This window comes from Oryctolagus cuniculus, chromosome 6, assembly GCF_051225735.1.
Source record: "Oryctolagus cuniculus isolate XC-2025 breed Fujian yellow rabbit chromosome 6, ASM5122573v1, whole genome shotgun sequence".
In the NCBI taxonomy this organism is placed as follows: domain Eukaryota; kingdom Metazoa; phylum Chordata; class Mammalia; order Lagomorpha; family Leporidae; genus Oryctolagus; species Oryctolagus cuniculus.
This window is the reverse complement of record NC_142872.1, coordinates 39296770-39319856: the sequence shown is the minus strand read 5'-3', so window position 1 is coordinate 39319856 and position 23087 is coordinate 39296770. Positions and strand designations below refer to the sequence as shown.

General features: G+C 49.3%; 2 protein-coding genes and 1 pseudogene across 6 annotated transcripts in view; 1 reads left to right on the top strand and 2 right to left on the bottom strand.

Annotated features, from left to right (window-relative positions):
• LOC149126115 (interferon-inducible GTPase 1-like) overlaps positions 1-23087 on the top strand; it is a 90097-nt gene that overhangs the window by 52683 nt on the left and 14327 nt on the right. The window contains exons 1-2 of one of the 5 annotated variants that reach the window (XM_089336097.1): positions 17770-17930; positions 19794-20713. The exons of 1 other annotated variant lie outside the window; for it this stretch is intronic. Coding sequence is in view for 2 of the 4 variants with exons in the window: in XM_089336095.1 (XP_089192221.1) it covers positions 20441-20713 (273 nt within the window). In the remaining 2 variants the exon portion in view is untranslated. Of the gene's footprint in view, positions 1-17769; positions 17931-17975; positions 18317-19793; positions 20714-23087 lie in introns of those variants that run through there. 3 more of the 5 variants (XM_089336095.1, XM_089336096.1, XM_051843540.3) reach the window with 3 other exon arrangements.
• On the bottom strand, positions 3055-4776 carry LOC138850191 (large ribosomal subunit protein uL30 pseudogene; annotated as a pseudogene).
• On the bottom strand, positions 3055-11045 carry LOC149126116 (immunity-related GTPase family M protein 1-like). Its single transcript, XM_089336109.1, has one exon. It carries the CDS (start codon positions 10257-10259, stop codon positions 8964-8966), a length of 1296 nt encoding a protein of 431 aa, XP_089192235.1. The 5' UTR covers positions 10260-11045; the 3' UTR covers positions 3055-8963.

Sequence of the window (23087 nt, the reverse complement as noted above, 5' to 3'; positions counted from 1 at the left end):
CGTTCCTCCATGAAGAGGGGGAGCGACATAATGGTGCCGTGACTAGGATATGAAGCCAAGGCAGGGTATAGTGTCGTTACTCCACGAAGAGGGGGAGCGACAGTTACACAGAGAGAAGAAGAGGGAGAAAGAGAGAGAGAGAGAAGGGGGGGAGGTCTCCCATCTGCTAGTTCACTCCCCAATTGGCCACAACGGCTGGAGCTGCCCAGATCTGAAGCTAGGAGCCAGGAACTTCCTCCGGGTCTCCCACATCAGGAAAGGGGCCCAAGGACTTGGGCCATCTTCTATGGCTTCTATGGCTTTCCCAGGCCATAGCAGAGAGCTAGATTGGAAGTGGAGCAGCTGGTTCCTTATGGGATATGCTTCCATATGGGATGCCGGCACTGCAGGCTGCGGTTTTACCCACTTCACCACAGCGCTGGCCCCAACCTAGCAGTTCTGACACCAGTCAAAACACCCATGTCCTATGTCAGAGTACCTGCATTCCATCCCCAGCTTCAGCTCCAGAATGCAGCTACCTGCCAGTGTAGACCCTAGGAGGCAGCAGTGATGGTGGAAGTAGTGAGGTCTGGATTGGTTTCCCAGTTCCCAGCTCAGCCTGACCCATCCCTGGTTTTTGTGGCATTGTCTCCATCTCTCTGCCTGTCGTGTAAACAAATAATGAATCAATCCGTGAGGCAATTTTTTTTTTTTTTTTTTTTTTGTCTAATAGCTCTGGCTAGGACTTCTAGTACTAGAATGAATAGAAGTGATAAGAACTGGTCCTCTTGCTCTGTGTAGGATCTCAGAGGAAACTTTCAGCTTTTCTCCAGTTGGTTATAATGTTAGCTGTGGGCTTTTTACAAATAGCTTTTGTTGTGTTGAGGTAAGTTTCTTTTATACCTGTTTTGTTCAGAGTATTTGTCATGAATGTATGTTGAACTTTGTCAAATGCTTTATCTTTCTGGTCCTGTTATTTTCATCTTGCATCCTGTTAGTGTAATGTATCACATTAATTGAGTTTGAAATGTTGAAATCTTCTTGGGTCTCAAGGATTAATTGTCCCAACCATGGTGTATTATCCTTTTAATGAGGTGCTCAAGTTGGTTTGCCATTATTTTATTAAAGATATTTTGCATCTGTGTTTCTAAGGGATGTTGGCCACAAGTTTTCATATGTTTTAGTGGTTTTTTTTTTTTTCTGGTTTTGTAATCAGAGTAATGCAGGACTCCTTAAATGAGTTTGAAAAGGTACCCCATTTTCAGTATTTTGGAAGAGTTTGAGAAGGATATATCATTAATTCTTTTTTAAGTATTTGGTAGAAATTACCCATGAGGCCACCTAGTCCTTGGATTTTATAAAATTTTCATGTTCTGAATTAAGAGATGATAATGTACATAATTATTGTGTACAGTGTGATGTTGTGATTCACATATATTGCTATGTTTGGATGTAGTCTGTCACCAAAAGCTTCGTGTGTTGGAAGTGTGGTCTTCAGTGTTCAGAGAGATGTAGAACCTTTAATATGTAGGGCTCAGAGGAGGTCCTTAGGTCTTGGGGAATACTGTCATTGGAATGGATTTAGGTGGTTTTCATGGGATCCTGAATTAGTTCTTATGAGAGCATGGTTATGAAGGCGTGAGCCTGGGGGTCAGCATTGTGACATAACAGATTAAGCTGCCCCCTGCAATGCCATCCCATGGGGGCACCAGTTCACGTGACAGCTACTCTACTTCCTATCCACTTCTCTGCTAATGTGCCTGGAAGAGCAGTGGAAGGTGGCCCAAGCCCTTGGGCCCTGCAACCACGTGGGAGACTGAGGTGAAGCTTCTAGCTCCTGGCTTCACCCTGGCCCAGCCCTGGCCATTTAGAGGCCAGGAAGTGAACCTGCGATTGGAAAATTGGAAGATCTCTCTCTTCCTCTATCTGTAACTCTGCCTTTTTTTTTTTTTTTTAGCTGAATGGTTGCATGCTTCCTTTCATTTTTTAAAGATTTTTGTTTATTTGAAAGTCAAAGTTATAAAAGGTGGGTGGGTGGAGAAACAGAGAGAAATGTTCCATCTGCTAGTTTACTCCCCAAATGGACATGACAGGACCTGAACCAGTGCCCATTTGGGATGCCAGGCCACAGGTGGTGGCTTTATCCATTGCAGCACAGTGTGGGCCCCTGTAACTCTGCCTTTCAAATAAATAAAGTAAAACTCTTAAAACCAGAAGAGAGTGAGCCTGATCCCTGAATTGTTTCCTGGATTTTTGTCTTAGGATGTATCTTTCGCACACACACATTCTGCTGCCATGATGCCATCCGGCATGATGAGATGCAGCCAAGAGGCCCTCACAAGAGCCAGCACCATGCTGTTTGGAATTTATGCCTCCAAAACTGAACTAAATAAGCCTGTCTTCTTCATAAAGTTGATAGCCTTGGGTATTTCATTACAGAAAACAGACTAATACTTGCACATTGTGGAATGACTAAGTCAGACTAATTACCAAATCCACACTTATGTCTCCCATGTTTACCATTTCTTTGTGGTGAAAACATTAAAAGCTACTCTTGCAGCCATTTTAAAAGTACACAGTGCACTGTTGTTAGCTCTAGTCACCACGCTGGGCTTCTCTTGTTGAAAGGTTTTTATTGCACATTCAGCCCCCTCACTCATTCTTCAGTTGTTCAGTTTCCTGTATTCTAGATTCTACTTCCTGGGTTGCATGTTTCCAGGAATTTATCGTTTCTTCCAGGTAATCTAATCTGTTGGTGTATATTGATCCTTGTGGTTTCATTTCTCTTTATTTTCTCGTATAAGCTGTAATATCTTCTCTCTCATTTGATTTCATTTTGTGAGTAGCTTCTCTCTCTTTGTTAGTCTAGATAAAGACTTGTTGATTTTGTTACTTTATCCAAGACTCAGATCTGTTTCTCTGATGTTTTCTATTGTTTCTCTAGTCTACACATCATTTATTTCTTTTTTTCCACTTAGAGATTCAGGTACCACGTATTTACATTGTCCCAACAGTGGACTAAGTTAACAGTTTTCTGACAAATCATGGTACACTCATAAACATATGTAACGTGACTTTATTTTTTTTTAAGTTTTTTTTATTTATTTACTTGAGAGGTAGAGTTACAGACAGTGAAGGGGAGAGATAGAAAGAAAGGTCTTCTGTCCATTGATTCACTCTCCAAATAGCCGCAATGGCTGGTGCTGCGCCAATCCGAAGCCATGAGCCAGGAGCTTCCTCCCAGTCTCCCACGTGGGTGTAAGGGCCAAGGACTTGGGCCATCCTTTACCGCTTTCCCAGGCCATAGCAGAGAGCTGGATCAAAGAGGAGCAGCCGGGGCTAGGACCAGTACCCATACAGGATGCCAGCGCTTCAGGCCAGGGCTTTAACCCACAGCACCACAGTGCCAGCCCTGACAGGATAGATTTTTAAAAGGGAATGTTATTTATAAAATACAGAGACCTCCTAGTTCAAGTTTTTACCCAGTAGCTGTGCTGTGAATGCTTAAGATGCTCCCAAATAACGTGTGCCTTTGGGCACAAACCTCATTCTCCCACCATAACATTCGTAGTATGTTATAACTCACCTAAATGTGGCAAAATTTACAAGTCAGAAACAAAAAATGGAAAGGGGAAAGGAAAACAACACATGCACGCGATTGTTTACAGACCAACCAAAGCCTGAGATGGAATTTCAGCAGCTACATTTCTTTCTTGGCAAATGGGACTTTTATTACCTTCCCTGCAGATTATGTACAGAAGCTTCTGAGATAGGTTTTCTTAGAATCAGTCCACTTTGACTCATAGTGCAGTTGAAGGTGAAACAGTAAGATTTCTTTTTTCATGGAGAAAACACGTACATATCATGAGATGATTTTCACAGCATACAGGCTAGACCCTGGCTTTGCATGGTTCATTTGCTTTCATTTTATCACACAAAAAGGTTTGCCATAATGGTGATGGAAAGGCAGAGGCAGGCTAACAGATTTCACCAGTACAACTGCACATTTCTGTTTGAGAGGAGTTGCTGTTTATTACCTGAGCAGATTACAAAAATCTTATAGGAGACACCTTAGTCCATCCTTCTAATAAGCTTGTTAACCTGGTCTTCTCTGTTGCCAGCATCTCCACCCTCTACAAAGTGGGTGGTCCTTTTCCTCATCCTACCTCGTGGAGAAGATAATTTGAAGGACCACAGGAAGTTATTTGCTTCCTGGCAGTGTTGTTCTCCAGCAGTATGGATCTCACCAGTCAGATCCTCCATGCAGACAATGTTGCATTCACAGGATGAGGGGCAGTCCCAGAGCTATCTGTCAAGGCAGTTCACTTCTTCCTGATTTTGCCAGAGCACACTTCTAAGTTAGTTCTCTACTGACTTCAGATTGAGGTACCCCGTGCAGTAGATGGGTCCACAGTCCTCATGGTATTAACTGATATTTTACTGAGCTCAACAAAGGTGCCACTGAAGACCTGGCAGAGGCAAAGGAGCTACAGCACCTTTCTGACTCGGGGCTCACACCACTGAGACTTCTGATCCTGAGGACAAGTGCCAGTTTGGGTCCTGCAGGTGCATAGCAGTCGCCGGCTTTTCTCGCCATCCTCACTCTCCAGATGTCAGTTTTGTACCTCCACCTTGTGAGAGGCGTAGCTTTTTCTTAGGTGAGCTTCCTCCTTGCCTTTCGAAGCTTCTTTGGGCACACTTCTTTCTCAGCGCTTGATCTTCAGCTCTGTGAATTTCCTCCAGTTTAATGAGGATTTCTGGCACAGCAGGAACCTTCTTCTCTTCGACACCCTCCATGCTGCCAGCAGGAAAAGAGGCCACATCGCTTGTTTCTGTTTAATCTTTGTTTTTCCCTTCTTTCTGCTAACTTTAGTCTTAGATTTTTTTTCTAATTACTTGAAGCTTAGTAATTAAGTAATTCTGATTACTTGAAGCTTAGCTGTTTGTTTCATAATTTTCTTTTTTTGACAATGCAAGCCTCTATCACTACAATGGACTGAATGTTAATGTCTCAGCCAAATCCATTTGTTGAAAATACTAGTGCCCAAGCTGATGTTATAAGGAGATGGGCCTTCAGATGGAGATTAGACTACTTTGTGATCATGACTCTTTCTTTCTCTCTCTCTTTCTTTCTTTCTTTCTTTCTTTCTTTCTTTCTTTCTTTCTTTCTTTTTTCTTTCTCTTTCTTTCTTTCTACCTACCTTTCTACCTACCTTTCTACCTTTCTTTCTTTTTTTAAATATTTATTTGTTTATTTGAAAGACACAGTTACAGAGAGGCAGAGAGAGAGAGAGAAAGAGAGAGAGAACCTTCTATCCACTGGTTCACTCCCCAGATGGCTGAAATGGCCAGAGCTGTGCTGATCCAAACCCAGGAGCCAGGAGCTTCTTCTAGGTCTCCCATGCAAGTGCTGTGGCTCATGGACTTAGATCATCCTCCACTGCTTTCCCAGGCCATAGCAGAGAGCTGGATTGGAAATGGAGTATCCAGGTCTCAAACTGCCACCCATACAGTATGCCAGCACTGCAGGCTGCAGCTTTACCTGCTACACCACAGCACCGGCTGCATGACTTTTTCTTGATGAGCCCAAAGTTACAATATTGACCTTGCAGCTCCCAAATTTCATAAATAAAAATTAGAGATATTTGCTTTTAACATTAAATTTGCATTCTTGATTTTATTGTAACTCTATCTAATTCCACAAAAGAAACCATCGTCACTTATTTGGCAAAATGCTTGCAAATAGTTTTTCTTGGGAGAACCACAGGGAAATAGCGTTGCTCAGCTGAGAGCCCTCTGTGGTCCTCCACTGAGATGGCTGTATAACCAAGGAGATCCTCTCTCCAAGCAGCTGTAACGACCAGGCAACAGATTTTAGGGCCTCCTGTGCCCTTTTTGTTTTAAATTTCAGGCTTAATTCAGATACATTTTGCATGACAAATACTGGACCTTCTTTTGCTACACATCTGTGTCTCCCAAAGCAGAGGTAGACCTATGAGTCACGTGTGAGATCTTCGTAGTCTGCCTCTCTCAGTATGCTCCAGCATCATAAGTGATCCAATATCAGTTTTAGCAGCAATCACACCTTGATTCTGATGCCTGCTGGCAGTGGATTTGGACAAGTAGTTCAGCTGTTTCTCAGTGTGTGATACTTTATTTCTAAGTAGTAAACAATACTCATTTTTGTTATTACTGTCATCTTTCTCTATGGATGGTCTTCAGAAAGTTCATGGGAGAAACTCTGCATGGATTTTGAAACTTTTTGCACCAAAATTTCTGAATTCCATTTTTCATGAACTTTTTCAAGTTCCCTCACATATTGTTGTTATCGCTACAAAAGATGATAAGTCAAATATAAACCCAAATAGGAAATGATACTTAACACCAAACCAGGTAGGAGAGTAGGCAGTGTGGCGCAGCAGGTTAAGCCACCACTTGGGAGGCCTGAGGTCAAGTCCCTCCTCTGCTTCTGACCCAGCCTCCTGCTACTGCATGTCCTGGGAGACTGCAGGCGATGATTTAAGGACTTGGGTTCCTGCTAGCCACATTGGCAATCTGGACTGAGATACAGGCTCCAGACTTTGCATTGCCTGGGCCCAGCCCTGGCTGTTGCAAATATTTGGGCAGTGACTCAGTGAATGAAATTGTGCACTCTTTCCTCTCCCTCCCCCTCTCCCCCTCTCCCCCTCTCTCCCACTCCTCCTCTTCGCCTCTCCATCCCTCCTCACTTCCAACTAAGTAAATACAAACTTCGAAAACAGTTACTAAATTAATGAAAAAAAGCAAGAAACTGGACCGGGAGTTCACTTTTAGCTTGCTGTCATTTCTGCTTAGCTGTTTCTAACAAAATGTAAACTGCTGAAATGATGCACTCCTTTTTCTGCATTCTAACATTGGCAAATGTGTTGTTTGATCAGCACAGGTGTGGAAATGAGGCTCAGACCGCATCAGCTCCCTGCAGTGTTGCCTTTACTGAACTCTGCATAGCCTGGATCTCGTCAGCCTGTATGGCAAGAAAGCCCTGGGAAAATTGGCCAAGAGCCTACTGAGAGAACTTTCAGGAGGGAATGCTCTCTGGCTTCGGAATCTGGCATACCTCTCCCTTCCCAGGAGTAGAAAGGAGCCAGACTCTAAGTTACAGACTACATCACTGATCTGTCTCTCTCCTCAGAGCATTTCCCACCTGAAACAATGGCATGGGTCCCTCTCTCTGCTCCTCAGGCCTCTGTGCTGTCTGTATTTTATGTCTCACCTGGTAGCTTTTGCACAGTGTATCCCAGGTGCCGGGCACTGTCCCCTCTTAGATCTGCCTTCAACCAAATACATCAGGTAGCCCTCTCTCTCTCTGGACCCTGTCTTCAGACTCAAGTAACCTGCCTCTCCACTTGCCTGTTCTCGCCTGAAGACAACCACAGCACCCAGGGCTTGCCATGGAGGTCAACAGGTTGTCTTGTGGGCATCCTGCCCACAGCTTTGAAAATGTCCTCCTCATTAAAGTATCCTGGAACAACCCAGGCTGAGGTTGTGCTGAGCCTCCTACCAGGACCCTGACAGTAATCGCTGATACTCACTTTTTTTAAGAAGAGATTGATTGGTTGGTTGGTTGGTTTATTCATATATTTGAAGGGCAGAGTTACAGAGAGAGAAAGAGACAGAGAGATCTTCTAACAGCTGGTCTAGTCATCAGACGTCTGCAACAACCAAGGCTGGGCAAGGCTGACACTGGGAGCCTGGGATGCCATCCAGGTTTCCCATGTGGATGGCAGGGCCAAGTACACTGCTTTCCCAGGAGCATGAGTGCAGCCAGTGCTGGGACAGAGAGACAAAGCCTCAGCCTGCAGTACTGGCATCCCATGTTGGTGCCTGTTCGAGTCCCAGATGCTCCACTTCTGGTCTGGCTCTGTGCTGGTGCACCAGGGAGAGCAGTGGAGATGGGCCAAGAGCTTGGCCCTGCACCCTCGTGGAGACCTAGAAGAAATTTCTTGCTCCTGGCTTCAGATTACCCCAATCTGGTTGTTGTGTCCATTGGGGAGTGAACCAGCAGATGGAACACCTTTCTCTCTGTCTCTGCTTCTCTCTTTCTGTAACTCTGCCTTTTGAATAAGTAAGTAAATCTTTGAAAAAATAAATAATAAATCTTAAAAAAAAAAACACTGATCATTGAGGGCACTTGGTGGAGAATGCTGTGCAGGTCAATGGCCTCTGGAGCATCAAGCTAAGCTGGGGTTCAAAGAGCAGATTCAACCACAGTGTCCATCGGCCCCCTAAAACTATGACCAGCCCTTCTGCACCAGGGGTGACCCACTAGGTCCTGTAAGTAAGAGAGACAAAGAAATGCGAGAATGACAAGGTTTATGAAGAGGAATGATGCCAGCTTTAATGACGTCAGAGGTGGGAAAGACACTGGTTTGGACATGCAGGGCACTTTGCAGTGGAAGGCACAATTTCAATCTGTGGTTCTGAGAACCTGACTTAATGCTTTCATGCACAACAACAGAATTCCTCCCCGGAGAAATGGCACATTATGGTTTGTGCTAGCGAGATGAGTGCTTTTCATCATGCATCATTTTTTCATCGTGCATCATTTTTAAGACTTACTTATTTGTTTGAAAGGCAGAGTTACTGCAAGGGAGAGGCAGAAAGAGAGAGAGAGAGAGAATCTTCCATCAGCTGGTTCACTCCCCAAATGGCCGCAATGGCAAGGGCTGGGCCAGACTGAAGCCAAGAACCAGGAGCTTCCTCAGGCCTCCCACGTGGGTGCAGGGGCTCAAGCACTTGGGACATCTTCTGCTGCTTTCCCAGGTACATTATTAGGGAGCTGGATTGAACATGGAGCAGCCGGGTCTCAAATCAGCACCCAAATGGGATGACAGTGCTGCCGACAGTGGCTTTCCCTGCCATGCCATGGCGCAGGCCCCCATCACGATTCTTAAGGAATTTGTAACACTGAAACACAGAAGAAAATATTCATCTAAATCTATCAGCTAGGGGCGGTGAGAAGAGGACGCCCCCACCCCCCAGTTCTTAGGGCCACCTGAGAGAGAGTCTGCTGGATCTGCTGGAAGCTTTTTCCCACACTGAGTGTCGCAGGGCATGACAGAGTCTCTCAGCATTTTACCCAGGACTGTCTTTGTTTCCTCGGCAACTATCTTGAGGCAGTGTCTATGTTTCATCTGTCTAAAGTATGGAATGACACAGGTGCGTAAGCCTGGGCACAAGCTAAGACAGAAGAAGAACATCTTCGTGACTACAAAGGTCATGGCCCAGAGTTTCCAGTCCCTCCAGCGGACACACTGCACATCTTGGGACCTCATGACGCTCCTGTAGTCTGTGAGTGTGCTCCTCTTGCTCTGCTCATACCCCCTGAGAGCTTCACCGTTTACACCAAACACTGATCGGTAGGCTTCCAGACACTCGGCCAAGTCATCTGCATACCAGAAGCCCAGGAAGCCTTGCAGAGGTTGTAGAGCAATTTTCCACTGCATGGAGGCTTCTATGTCGCTGATGATCTTCTCACAGGCATGCATGAGGTCTTGAAGAGGGCCATCGCATCTGACTCGGGACAGGTCCCTTTGCAATGTGTCTCTGAGACCTGGGAAGTCGTGTAAAGATGGTTTAAGGCTGGAAACCAGGAATATGGGGGGTTCGCACACTCGCTGCTTCTGGAGACTTCTCATGATATGGTTTTTGATGGTCTGCTGTAGCTCACACCCTGGGAGGGTGCTTGAGCTGAGGTCCAGGTCCAGCTTGGTCCAGACAATGTAGAACTTCTTTCCCATGTCCGCGATGGTTTTGGTGAGCATCACGTGATTCATGCTGAACTGCTGGGACGCGATGATGATGAAGAGGTCGTACTGGCTGAACTGCATTTCCACATGATACTCCTGCAAGGTATCAGTAGCCACCCCTGTGCCAGGCAGGTCCCACAGCACAGCCTTTGGAAACAGGGGGGAGGAATAGGCGGCCCGGGTTTCGGTAGTTGTGACCACCCCCGTGGGTGCTGAGGCCTCCTCCTCGTGTCCTATCTCGCGAAGCGCATTGATGAAGGTGGACATGCCATTGCCAGATTCTCCTGTCACCGCGATGTTGACTGGCGTCTGGGACACCAGCTCCAGAGGCCGCCTCATGTCAGAGACCACCTTCAGCAAGTTCCCATCTTCTAAGTCTTTCTCAATCTTCACAGCCTCATCCTTGGATAAAACACCCCAGTCCTGATGTGACATAACCGAGGTCAAGGATGCAGACAGTAGAGTGGGAGGGGACCGCGAGAACTCTGCCATATTGGTGTAACCTGCAGAAATAGAACCAGTGAGAATGAGGAGCACAACAGGGCAGTAGGATCACCTGACTTAGCATCCCCAAGCTCAGGGTTTATCTGCCAACAAAGACCATGGCAAAGACATTGGATTGCAAACAAAGCCAGCAACAAGTGCTCACTCAGGCAGTGTGCACGTTTCTCCATGTGAATGTGAAGGACAGGGTCCTCGTGGAATGCTGGAGGCTGGCTGTGCCTCCATAGTAGCACCGTGGTTGGAAGAAGACTTGGGGAGCAGAGGACCCTGCTTTCCCAAAAAGTCCCATGAGAGATTTCCTTTGGTCTTTTACACTTTTACTCTGTCCTAGTGTGATAAGCATGCTCCTTCATAATTTTCAGTTGCTATTTCAGGCAATAGTCACCTATATATTTCTCTCCTGTAGGTGGCACCAGAGAACACAAAGCAGCCAGTTCCCATTGCCTGTATGAAACTGTGGTCCGGCTCTGCTTCTAACACTTGACCTCCTCACCGGGCAGGTGAGCACAAGCTGAAACGCTGCAGTATCAATAAGGCAGCTGCCTTCTTTTGCCCTTCCATGAGCTTGCATTAGATTTTCATACAGAGGAAGGGAAGGAGAGAGTGAGGGAGGAAGGAAGACAAGGAGGGAGGGAGGGAATCTTCCTAGAGTCCTGCTCTTCTTCAAGGCACTGCCTAAACAATTGACCATCATTGTATCCTCAAAACCTAGCTCTTCTTTCTCTCTGTCTCTCTCTCTCACTGTCTAACTCTGCCTGTGGGTGAAAAAAAAAAAAAAAAGTTTGGTGCCATGGCTCACTAGGCTAATCCTCCACCTGCGGCGCCAGCACTCCGGGTTCTAGTCCCGATTGGGGCGCCAGTTCTGTCCCGGTTGCTCCTCTTCCAGTCCAGCTCTCTGCTGTGGCCTGGGAGGGCAGTGGAGCATGGCCCAAGCGCTTGGGCCCTGCACCCACATGGGATACCAGGAGGAAGCACCTGGCTCCTGGCTTCGGATCGGCTCAGTGCGCCGGCTGTAGCGGCCCTTTGGGGGATGAACCAACAGAAGGAAGACCTTTCTCTCTGCTTCTTCTCTCTCACTGTAACTCTACCTGTCCAAAATAAATAAATAAATAAAACCTAGCTCTCCCAGTTTCCCCATGGATCCAGGTTTGCAGACTGATTTAAAAAAACACGAGGTGCCAAGCATTTTCCTAATGGTTAAGATAGTGTTTGGGATACTTGCATTTCATACTAGAGTGCCTGGGTCCTAGTCCCAGACCTGCTCTTGATTCCATCTTCATGCTAATGCACACCCGGGGGGCAGCAGGTGATGTCACATGTACTTGGGTCCCTGCCACCCACGGTGGGAGACCCGGATTGACTTCCTGGGCTTCTGGCTTCAGTCTGGCCCAGCTCCAGCTGTGGCAGGCATTTAGAGAATGAACCAAATAAAGAGAAATCTCTCTTTCTCTGCATTTCTGCTTCTCAAATAAGTTAAAGAAGCTTAAAAAAATAAGGTGATTTTACTTCTAAACAGTGAGACCATTTCACAAACTGAGTTCAAATACACAAACATACAACTCTGGAAATCCCCTCGCACTCCCTGTGCACACTGAAACACAATTGTGCCCATGCCAAATCATTTTCACTCACTTCTCCATATACACTCACTCACCATTGGCACACACAGTACACTGTCACATGCACACACTCCCTCACACAGGTACATGTTCACACTCCATAACATACTCAAGCTACACACACACACACTCCGTCCTGCTTTCTACATACACTTACATGCTCACTCACATTTCCACGTGATTACTTACCCACACACACAACTCATTCATGGGGTCACATCCACACAAGTCCAGTTTTGGTGACACTCACACTCTGTGTGTACAATGGTTGTGTCTTCTATCAACAAGTACAGATTCTTATCATTGTTCCCTAAACAAGACACTATAAGAACTATTTACTTAGGATTTGTACTATATTAAGTATCATAAGTAACTTAGAGGTTATTTAAAGTATGAGCCATTTAAATTTTTAAATAATTTTAAATTTAGTAACATTAAGTGCAAGGTAGCTTGTGTACAGAATATATGCAAATACTACACCATATCGTAAAATGGACTTGTGCAGATTTTGCTCTCTGTGCAGGGTAGGAGACTGTGGAACCACTTCTACATGGATACCAAAGGATAACTGTACATTTCCAGACGTTTTCTGTGACCATGTCTGTGAACTGAGCCAGCGTCTCCCAATCCATCTGCTTACCTGTCCACCAGTGCTGAGCCCCATGGAGGCAGCCTTAGCCCCTCCCAACCCCTCAGCCTGCAGCATCTACATGTGCATGATACAGGCATGTGCACACCCACACAGAAACACACAAGCACACAGATGCTCCTTAACGTCATCCGCAAAAGACCTGTGTGTTAAGGACAGGGATCTCCACTGCAAACAAACGTTTCAGTTTTGAGAAATTGAAAAGGCAAGAGGCTGCCTAACCTCTGGACCCTCACCCACCCCCACCCCCACCAGATATTTATTTCTGGGCAAGGTGGCCAGCGGGTGAACCGACTGATGGACTAGTCTAGGCTAACCCGGCCATTGCCTCTGATGATCCTGATCTCACGTTGAACATCCAGAGATTCGGAAATAGCCTCTGAGGAATATGACTGGCATATCCTGCCTTTGTCCAAATTCATCCCTCTGAGAAAACTCCTAATGCCAGGGGCATCTAGGTAACCGAGGTGCGCTTCATCTCTCTTTCCCTCTCTCTCTCCCTCCCTCCTTTCCTCTCTCCCTCGTTTTTGTGTCCCCTGGCTTAGTAGGATTTGGAGCTGCACAGGGATCTGAGAAGGTTGTACTCAGGTCCTGACCATTGTCACAGAGACCGGCTCTGGATCCATCAATGACATGAAACAAGCCAGACCCCAGAGCTTCCTTATGCTTGGTGTCAGGGCTTCACCTCCCAGTGTAGCAGAGAAGCCCGGTTCACAGCCAGTTCTCCATCCTGAGAGCCCCCTCACTTACCAGTAGCTGGAACAGAGTGTCTGTGATCTGAGGGCACAGGGCACTCCTGCTACTTCACCTGCTCCCTGGGGAGGGGGTCACAGCCCTTCCGCACAGAGGCAGTTCCTGCTGAGATGGTTCAAAACTTCATTCCAGGCCCAGTTGGCTCCAGAAAGATGGAAGTGAGAGATGGGGATTGTGCTAGGAAGAGCAGAGAATGACCTGAAGCAGAGGCCAGACTGTGAGGTTTAAGAGGCTTGGCGGCTCTCACCCTCCCCTCCTGGTATATGAAAGTCCTCCCCCAGCTGTGCCCCCACCTGGGAGAGGGCAATCATGTGAGGGCAGTTTTCAGTTTCTGTGTCTGGAAGTGAGTCTGTGCCTAGAAGAACAGAAGCAGAAATGCTTTCGCTTTCTCCTGCCTGAAGGTGCCAGGATACTAAGGTCCGGAAAGTGGAGCAGCTCTGACCTTGGCCCAGATGGGAGGAGAGGCCCCCTTGGGATTCCTGCTGCCTGTGCAGAAGCACTGTCCCAGGGCCTGCCTGATAAGGGGCCCCTGGCTGCCTCCTCACCCTACGTCCATGTCCTTGTGTGTTGGCACTGAGTCCTGTGTGACTGTCAACATTCTACTCCCAGTGAGGCCTGGGCTGCAGGTGAGTTGAGACACATTGAAAGTTGTCCCCTTGGCTGCCTTGCCTCTGCCCAGGTCTAACATTTACACCCAGCACAACCCCCTTTCAAGTTCCTCCCTGGTCTGTTGTGGGTACTGGGCACAGGGTGCTCAATTGTCCTGTCCTCCTAACTCTGTAGACCGTGCACATTGCTTCAAGTCCCCGTGACCTCCTCCCCACCAACAAATACCTGCCTAGCCCACTGTCTTGCTCCTGACCACTGACCACAGCACTTTCCACATCTGGGTCTGTACTGGATGACAGACCCAGAAACCACAGGCACCACAGCTGTGCTGTTTGCTCAGCATCATCACATCGTGGATGTGTCCTGGTGGGGCCACATGCTCTGAGTATAGTGAACCCAAATCACTAGGGCAATACATTTAGGGGTGGAGCCTTTGGAGACTGAATGAGTCATGCAGGCTTGTTCCTATGAGTGGTATAAGAGGCCTCATGGAAGGCTGGGGAGCCCTGTGCACCTCTGCCTGTGAGGGCACATCCAGGCTCCATCTATGCAGCAGAGCAGTCCTCGGCAGATGCTGCATCTCCTGGAGTTGATCTTGGACTTGCCCGTCTGCACAACTGTGAGCAGTAAGTTTCTCTTGTTTTTAGTTACCCAGAGAAATTTTTTTAAGATTTGTTTATTTATTTATTTGGAAGGCAGAGTTACAGAGAGGCAGTGAGAGAGAGGTCTTTCATCCTCTAGTTTACCCCCCAGATGGCAGTGACAGCCAGAGATGGGACAATCTGAAGCCAAGAACAGGAGCTTCTTCTGGGTCTCCCATAAAAGGTGCAGGGGCCCAAACACTTAGGCCATCGTCTACTGCTTTCTAAAGCTATGGCAGAGAGCTGGATGGGAAGTGAGCATCCAGGACTTGAACAGGCGCCCTTGTGGGATTCCAGCACTGCAGGCAGTGGCTTTACTCGCTGTGCCACAGTTCCAGAGGAAGTTTCTCACGGTAGCAATCCAAGCTCTAAGACAGCCGGCAACGTAGAGAAAGTCAAGGTTTAGTCTCAAGCATTCAGGACTTGCTGTGTGACCCTGGACAGCAGATAAACCTCAGTGATTCTCCTACCCTCCGTCTTAAACTTGGGACACTGGGCAAAGCCCTCCAGGGTGTGTGAAGTCAGGGAGGGGCTTCCCAGAGCAAGGTGCTGTGAGACCTGCGCAGAATGACAGCGTGTGCTTGTGTGCTTGTGTGCTTGTGGAGGTCAGCAGAGCTGAGACAGTGATGAAAACCACACAAGCAGCCAAGAGATGGAGAAATCGGCGTTGTATCTGTTGACTTCTGGCCCGGGTCAGAAACAGATCAGGCTCTGATTAGGAAACAGGACAGCAAGGAGCATTTTAAATAGTGTGGAGAAAACAACAGGGAAAATAAAGGAAAAGAAAAATTTAGTGTGGGGCTGTGCTGTCACCAAGGCCCACAGTGCACAGGACAGAGGTCCCAGGGCCAGACCTGGTAAGTGCAACAGGACTGGGGCTGCCCCCCTCTTGCAGGGACCTAGGAGGCTGTAAAAGGCCCTGGTCTGGGGGCTTTTCCAGTCCCAAAGGGGATGTGGGAGGGAGCCCCTGGGCCCCCCACACCAGACCCTGGGCAGCAGAATGGCCTTTCCACCCCAGAGGCCAGTGAGGCCACACGGCAGCTGTGCTACATAAATGAGACTTTTCCTGCCACCCCCAGCTGCCTCTCCTCTCGCCTGCCACCACCCTCTCCCACCCACGCCCCTGTAAGGGTCCCAGAGAGCAGAGGACATGGAGGAAGAAGAGGCCAGAGGCCACTCTTCCCTTGTCCCTGCTGCGGACTGCTCCCTCAGGGGAGGGTCTGTGGAGAATGCAGTCTGAGGAGGGTCTGAGGCTTGTTGCTCAGGACTTCCTGTCACCTGGGCATGAGCAGGAGGGAGGATGTTCCCTGAGCGTGGCCAGAGAACTGAGGAACCTGGTCCTATGCGAGCCAGCCGTTGGGGAGCAGCGATGTGGGGCAGGCGGGGAGAAGGCACGCGAGCTGCTGTCAGTGTTTCCAGGGCAGATTCAGCTACGCCCTCCACTCCCTCTCACCGCAGGCTCCTCAGGGAAAAGGAGGTGAGTGGGGGGAGAGGGAGGCTGTAGGCAGCCCGCAGGCCGGCAGGGCTGGGGTCGGGGGACTACCCCCGTGGTGAATTGGGCAGGGGAAGATGCACTCTCACTGGCACTTCAGTGACCCCAGAATCCTGTCCACCACCCCCAAAACAGCTGTGCTTGCTACAGACCTGGGCGCATCAGTGATCTGTGCACAGGAACCCTCCCAGGCTGAGAGCCAGGCCGGCCAGCTTGGCTTCCTGCCCTGCGTGCACATGCGTGCCCTTCCACCCCCTACCCTGCGTTTCCACATGGAACCTGAGCTGCAGTTAGAGCCCTTCACTTTCGTGTTCCCGGAAAGAGCCGCTGTGTGGGGAAGAGGAGAACACAGGTCTGCTTTAGCTGTCCTTGTCTTGTTCATGAATAGCTCCCCCCGCCTCCCCCCACCCCCTGTAACCTCCAGCGCCCTCACACCCTTTCACAGCCAAACAGGGCCTTTCTCCTCCATACACTCAGAACGGAGGGGACCAATCAGGTGTGAAGCTCCCTTCCCCACCAGTCAGATTGGAGACATCATCTCTGTGTCAGGACTCAGTGGATTTATTTGAAAGGCAAAGTAGCAGAGGGGCAGAGGCAGAGGGAGAGATCCTCCACCCACTGGGTCACCCCACCCCCCAAATGGCCACACAGCCAGACCTCAGTTTAGGATAACTTGGGGGCTGTGGGACACCACTACGGACACCTCTAATCTGCCCTTTGATGTCTAGATCCCATGCAGGTTTCTCTCTGATGAGAATCCCCAGTCTCTTGCCGTCACTGGGCCCCACTCAGCTGGAGCAAGGCAGCTCACGGTTTCATGAGCCCTTCTCCCCTTCGTGTCAGCAGTCAACAGTTGCCACAGCAGAAGCAGCATCCACCCATCAGAGTGATGCTCCTGCAAAGACTGTAGGGCAGAGGCCAGAGCTGGACAAGGCCACATGGGAAGGCAGCACATTGCTGAGCAGTGTGACATAGGGACAACTGGTGCCCTACTTATGGCCAGACCATGACCAGGACTACTCAGGCACAGGGAGGGGGGCATCTGTCTGGTGGAAGAGGAGTCTCTGGGCAGAGCTCTGAGGTCCTGGCACTCCTTCCCTTTGTGTCTGAGAGTCACCCTTAAAATGAGGCTTGGTTTCACTGGGGATGTGTGAAGGAGGAGGAGGAGGGACAGTGCAGAGGTGGGTACGTGAGAATGCCTGAGGGCTTTCCTGATTCACGGTCTGTGATGACTGCCCAGTTCCAGAGGTTGGCCACTCAGGGACGCAGGATGCAGCGTTCCTTGTGCAGCTCCAGCACCGGGCCGGCCCGCCCAGGAGCACAAGGGCCACTCTCTGTGCATCTAGCTCTCAGCAGGAGGAAGAGGAGGAGGAAGAGGGGATGACCAGAGACAAGGGTTGCTCCCCATCCAGTGCGTGGCGGCTGTGTCTCCATCCAGCTGCTCGGTCATTGTCCCTTTTGCACTTTTCACCTAAGCCTGTTACTGACGTTGCCTGAACATCCATGGCAATACGCAAATATTTCTCCCCCAGAGACGCCCAAGCACAGATCCACAGAACTCCCTGCCATTGAGCTCAGAAGCCTGTGGCACACAGCAGGGAGCACACTCGGGAAGGGGGCTCTATGCTCTCGGTAGATCCTGGCATCACAGAGCTGCCTCTGCTGGGGTTTGCCATTACCCAGCTTCTTAAGGAAGAGTGGAAAGCAAGACTGAGAAACAGACAGACTCAGGGTGAGACAGAGATAGACAGAGAGAGGCTGTGCCCTGGCCAGCCACTTCTACTGAGCCCTGTGTCCTCCCAGCAGGTCTTTGTGCTTTAGAGCTGTCTTCAAGCCCAAGGAGCCCATTTGCCCAGGGTGACTTGCAGCCCGGAGCATAGAGGCGGTGGTATCACGGTGAGTGCCCTCAGCAGTGTGAGCAGGGAGCTGCACCCGTGCTGCTCGCCTTCTCCCAGCTGTACAACTGGGGGAATCGGGCATGGCAACATGATCACAACTTGTCTAAGGCAGGATAGATGGCTGGAACTGGCAGCTTGTTCTGCACCCTGCTTTTGTGGAGCCCAAACCCTGTTCCCCTCTAGGGGAAACACCTTCAGTAGGGTCAGGAGGTGAGGCCAGAGCATGCCTCTCACAGCTGTGGCTTGCAAAGGATCAGAACACGCACAGCTCTTCTGAGCACACACCAATTGTGCCTGTTTACTCCTGAGCTGTGGACTGAGGCCCTCCGGGGTGGGTCACTTACCCAACTGGCCCACCGCCCTTGGTCTCTCCTGCAAGCAAAGGTAAGTTAGTGCCTCTGCCAAGCAGACTTCCACGCAACTTTCTTTGGAATTAGTGTTATCTGTGAGCACTCTGGACTTGAGGCTCCCATAGCATGACACAGACAGGTAGAAAACGCAGACAGAGATACGGCTGTGTGTGGCAGGCAGAGATAGTACTGTGTCCGTTATGTCTGTTGTTCCTTGGAATGATACAAAAGACTCTCATCCAGGACCTTAACCAGGGTGAGGTGGGAAAGGCCATACCCTTGTCTGCAAAAAGAGAAGACGGGCAGGCGCCCTGGCTCATTAGGCAAATCTCTGCCTGCGGCGCCGACACTCCAGGTTCTACTCCTGGTCGGGGCACTGGATTCTGTCCAGGCTGCTCCTCTTCCAGTCCAGCTCTCTGCTGTGGCCCGGGAAGGCAGTGGAGGATGGCTCAAATGCTTGGGCCCTGTACCCACATGGGATATCAGCAGGAAGCAACTGGCTCCTTTCATCGGATTGGTGCAGCGCACTGGGCATAGCGGCCCTTTGGGGGGTGAACCAACGGAAAAAGGATAGACCTTTCTCTCTGTCTCTCTCTCATTGTCCAACTCTGTCTGTCAAAAAAAAAAAAAAAAAAAGCAGTCAGGAAGCGGACACTTTGCAGGCTACACTCAAAAACACTTCATCATGGCCAGGACCTCCTCCCAGCTTGCTGGACACGCAATCTTTCCTCCATACACAGACACGTCATCTTAATTCCAGGGCTGGTTCCCAACTGAGGGCTTCCAGACAGGCACCCCTAACAATGACATGTTTGACTTCAGGCAGCCCACAGTTCACATGGAGTACTCCATCTCGCCCAGTACACATGCTGACACACGCTGACCTCAGTGGGCTTTTTAAGTGACTCACCAGAATCTCACATTCCTAGAATGAGATGACTTGCCTTTGTATCGTGAAAAACACCGTCTACAGCTTTGGAAGGCAGGTGAAGTGTGTGGGGGAGACTTGCTTCATGGTTCTTCTAGTGCAACATGTAACATGCTGACTGGCAGGGTGCATTAACTAAATGCAAACTAAGCTCCACAGGTGCTGGAGGTGTGTCTCGGGGGAGGGGTTCACCCACTGTCGCTGAGCCTCCCGTCAGTTTACTGTCTCTTCTTCACCCCTGAGCTTTGTATCCTTCCTTCATGGGTAGCAGATCTCTCGGCCATCTCGGCCATGAGGTCACTGAGAGGTTGCTGAGTTCCTGCCACTCTCGAAAGAGCCAGGAACCCTCACTTTTCTCCAGACAGCTGAGTAGAGGCCAGGCACAGCCCTGAGCCTAAACAAATGACCTCCATGGGCATGGGCTTCTGTGGCCATGCAGTGGCAAACGGGACCACCACCACGTTGGTCTCTGTATTGGAGGCTCTCTTGGCACTGCCCGCCAATTTGCCCAGCAGAGTGTCCTGAGGAAGCACTTCAGGTCATGGGGACAATATTATCAGTGACTTGGTTTTCTTCCTCACAGGCCGTGATGATCAGTGGAATCAGTGGGACGAGGACTCCGTTTCCCTCTGGCTCTCCATCCCCAGAGGGTTGCCTGCCAGAGACATCTTCACCAAGCTCTGCTCTATGGACACAAATGACGTAGTTGTGAGACTGTCTCCATGACCTCATTCAACTGCAGATGAGCCCCAGTGCCTCCTGGAGTTCCTGAGGAGCCCAGGTGACAGCACAGGTGTGCACGCTCCTGCAAGCTATGGGTTCTTGAATACCAGCTCCCCGTCCTTCTCGCTGTCTTCTCACTGCATGCCCCCTCCCACCCTTTCACACTCATTTGTCCTGCTCTCCTTCCTGTCCATAATGATAGCAGCAAGGTCTGATGGGGCTCAGTCTACAGCTGTCAGGAAACAGTGGCTGCAGACAGGGACTGTCCAAGGTGACACTGCAGTTGGTGTTTGCCCAGGTCCTGGCTCTGTGTGACCCTTGGTTCAGGTTGCATTTGCAGAGTCAGGGAGTGGGAAGAAATGAAGTTTCTTGAGTCATAAAAGATGTCACAGCCTTGAGACTAAGTTGCTTCTCTCTCCTCTCTATCCAAGCAATAGATTTCAGGCACTTCATTTATTATCTCAGGATACTTTTTCTTTGCTCAAAACTGACGGGTTTTCTGGTAATATGGTGCTAATATTAGTTCAGTTTCACTTTCTTGTTCTTGGAAAAGGAGTAGATTCAGGAATAGCACTACCTCCACAATCCTCTATGATTGCTTGTCAACACACTGGGCATGAGGAGAACAGAGTCAGGTGTCAGTACTGCCCAGCTGCCTTATATCAGCTGCTTGCAGGCCTGAGCACAAGTAGCTTCCAGGAGAAGAGCCTGGACCACAGCAGAGGACGATTCCTGAGCCTTGAACTCCTGCGAGCCAGCGACTCGACACAGGGCTTCCTGGTAAGTCAGCAGCAGCATTCAGAGCTGATTTCTGTCCTCAGAGATAGCTTTTCCCCAAGAAGCTGATGGGCAACAAAACATCGTGGGATGAGGAGAGATCATGGGCTGAGGGCCCTGGGCTGCTCAGGTGGGAAGCCTGGGAGCCTGATGGCAGGGAGGCAGGATTGCTTCATCGCAGTCTGGGTTATCTTTCAAGGTAAGGTAGCTTAAAGCTAGTGCTTCGGACATTACATCCTTGTCAAAATGCACCCAATCATTTGCCTTCCTCTAATGCTTCCCCCTAGAAGAGTTAAAGGTAAGTGCATCAGAGTGTGTGTTGAGGGACATCAGTAGATAATGTATGAGGTTGGCTCTGTCTCAATCCTATGCTGTTTGCAAGTCATGGTGTCTTACCTCTTCCCCTCCCAGTCAGCCTTGTTCATTCTGCACATCCTGGGGGAAGCTGCCTTGGGGTGAAGGATCACACTCTGCATGCCAGTGGTGCTCTAACTGAACAGTCATTTCTAGATCTGGGGATCAGCAGGAATGCGGATCATCCTCTCCCAGAATTGTGGAGAAAATAAAGCATGCTGAGATCCTTTGATTAAACAATACTCTGCTTCAGACTTGGATCTTGCTGTAGCAGTGATATCTCAAATCTAGGACCATGCTGTGCGGTCAGGTGCCTGCCAGAGACATGACTGCATCGCACGCTCGTGCCCAGAGGACAAGGTCTCCCAGTCTAGGCATTAGTGAGATTTCAGGCCTGACAATCCGTTGGTGTTAGGGGAGAGGAGGAAGGGAGGTCCTATGCTGTGCATTACAGGAGATTGAGCAGCACCCCTGGGCTCTGCCCAAGAGACACCAGTAGCATCTCACCTCCCAGTTACAACAACCAGAAATGTCTCCAGTGATTGCCAACTATCTGCAGGGGGACAAAATTACCCTGATTGAGAACCTGTGCTGGAGCCATATCGTGTCCTCAGAGTGACTGTGTTCAGCCCTTGATTCCGTGTCTGGGTGACCCGGTCCCTTTTCTTACACGTGAGATAACCCCAATGATATTTTGGGGCCTTCGTTCAGTGTCTCAAGACATGGTTTAACAGTGAGCCTAGGCCACTGCACACCTTGTACTCCCCATGACAGTACCTTTTTTCTTTGTGGTGTACATCTTTCGTGAGTGTCTGATCACTGGGTTTTGGCATAATTCAGGAGTAATGTACTTGAGATTTCACTGGAGTTATTGATAAAACTACAGATCCCACCAGCCAAAAATCCATTAAGGTGATTCATTAAAGCTGAAAGGGCCCTGTGTTTAATCTATCTGCTTTTGTCTCCTGTTTTGTTGTTTTTCCTGTAGCAAGCATTCAGCTTTGGTTGTGGCCAGGAGGGTGGCAGCCCTCCCTGTGGCTTGCAGGGACCCAGTGTCTGCAGTCAGGTGGAACAGAACTCGGCAGCTCTGTACATTGGCCCTTCAGATAATACAGGGGAGAGGGCTGCCTGCGTGGGGAGTCTCTATCGCTGTGTTGGCAATAGATGACTCTGAGGAAAGCCCCCGGTTTCTATCAGGATGTCCTTTGACCCTGGACAGAATCCCAGCATCTAGGCTGTGTAAATGGACCTGTTAGAGCCAGAAAACTGGCACAGCTGTTCACAAGAGCACTTAAGTGGCTCCCCCGATTTGCTCTTGCATTTGTTCCCTAACTAGTGAATTATCACTTTCTTACATGTGTTGGTGATGGAGCAGTGAACAAGACAAAGACCAGTTCTGTCTCTCTGACACTCAAGGGTATTGTGGGAGGCTGACAGCAAACACACATAAAAATATCATGAAGTGTGGTGCCAAGTCCATAGGGAAAAGGAGGACAGAAAAGAGGAGGGATGCTGGCGCCGTGGCTCAATAGGCTAATCCTCTGCCTTGCGGCGCCGGCACACTGGGTTCTAGTCCCGGTCGGGGCGCCGGATTCTGTCCCGGTTGTCCCTCTTCCAGGCCAGCTCTCTGCTATGGCCCGGGAGTGCAGTGGAGGATGGCCCAAGTGCTTGGGCCCTGCACCCGCATGGGAGACCAGTAGAAGCACCTGGCTCCTGGCTTCAGATCAGCGCGATGCGCTGGCTGCAGTGCGCCAGCCGCGGTGGCCATTGGAGGGTGAACCAACGGCAAAAGGAAGAACTTTCTCTCTGTCTCTCTCTCTCTCACTGTCCACTCTGCCTGCCAAAAAAAAAAAAAGAAGAGCAGGGTGAGTGTTGGAGAAGGGTACAACTGGACATCTCAGAGATGAAATAAAAATTTAAAGAAAGCTGGACATAATTTCAACTGAAAAGATTGATGGAATAAGTAGTCATGTAGATATCAAGAACCAAAAGTTCAGGAATTGGAGCGGTAAGTAAGTGCAAA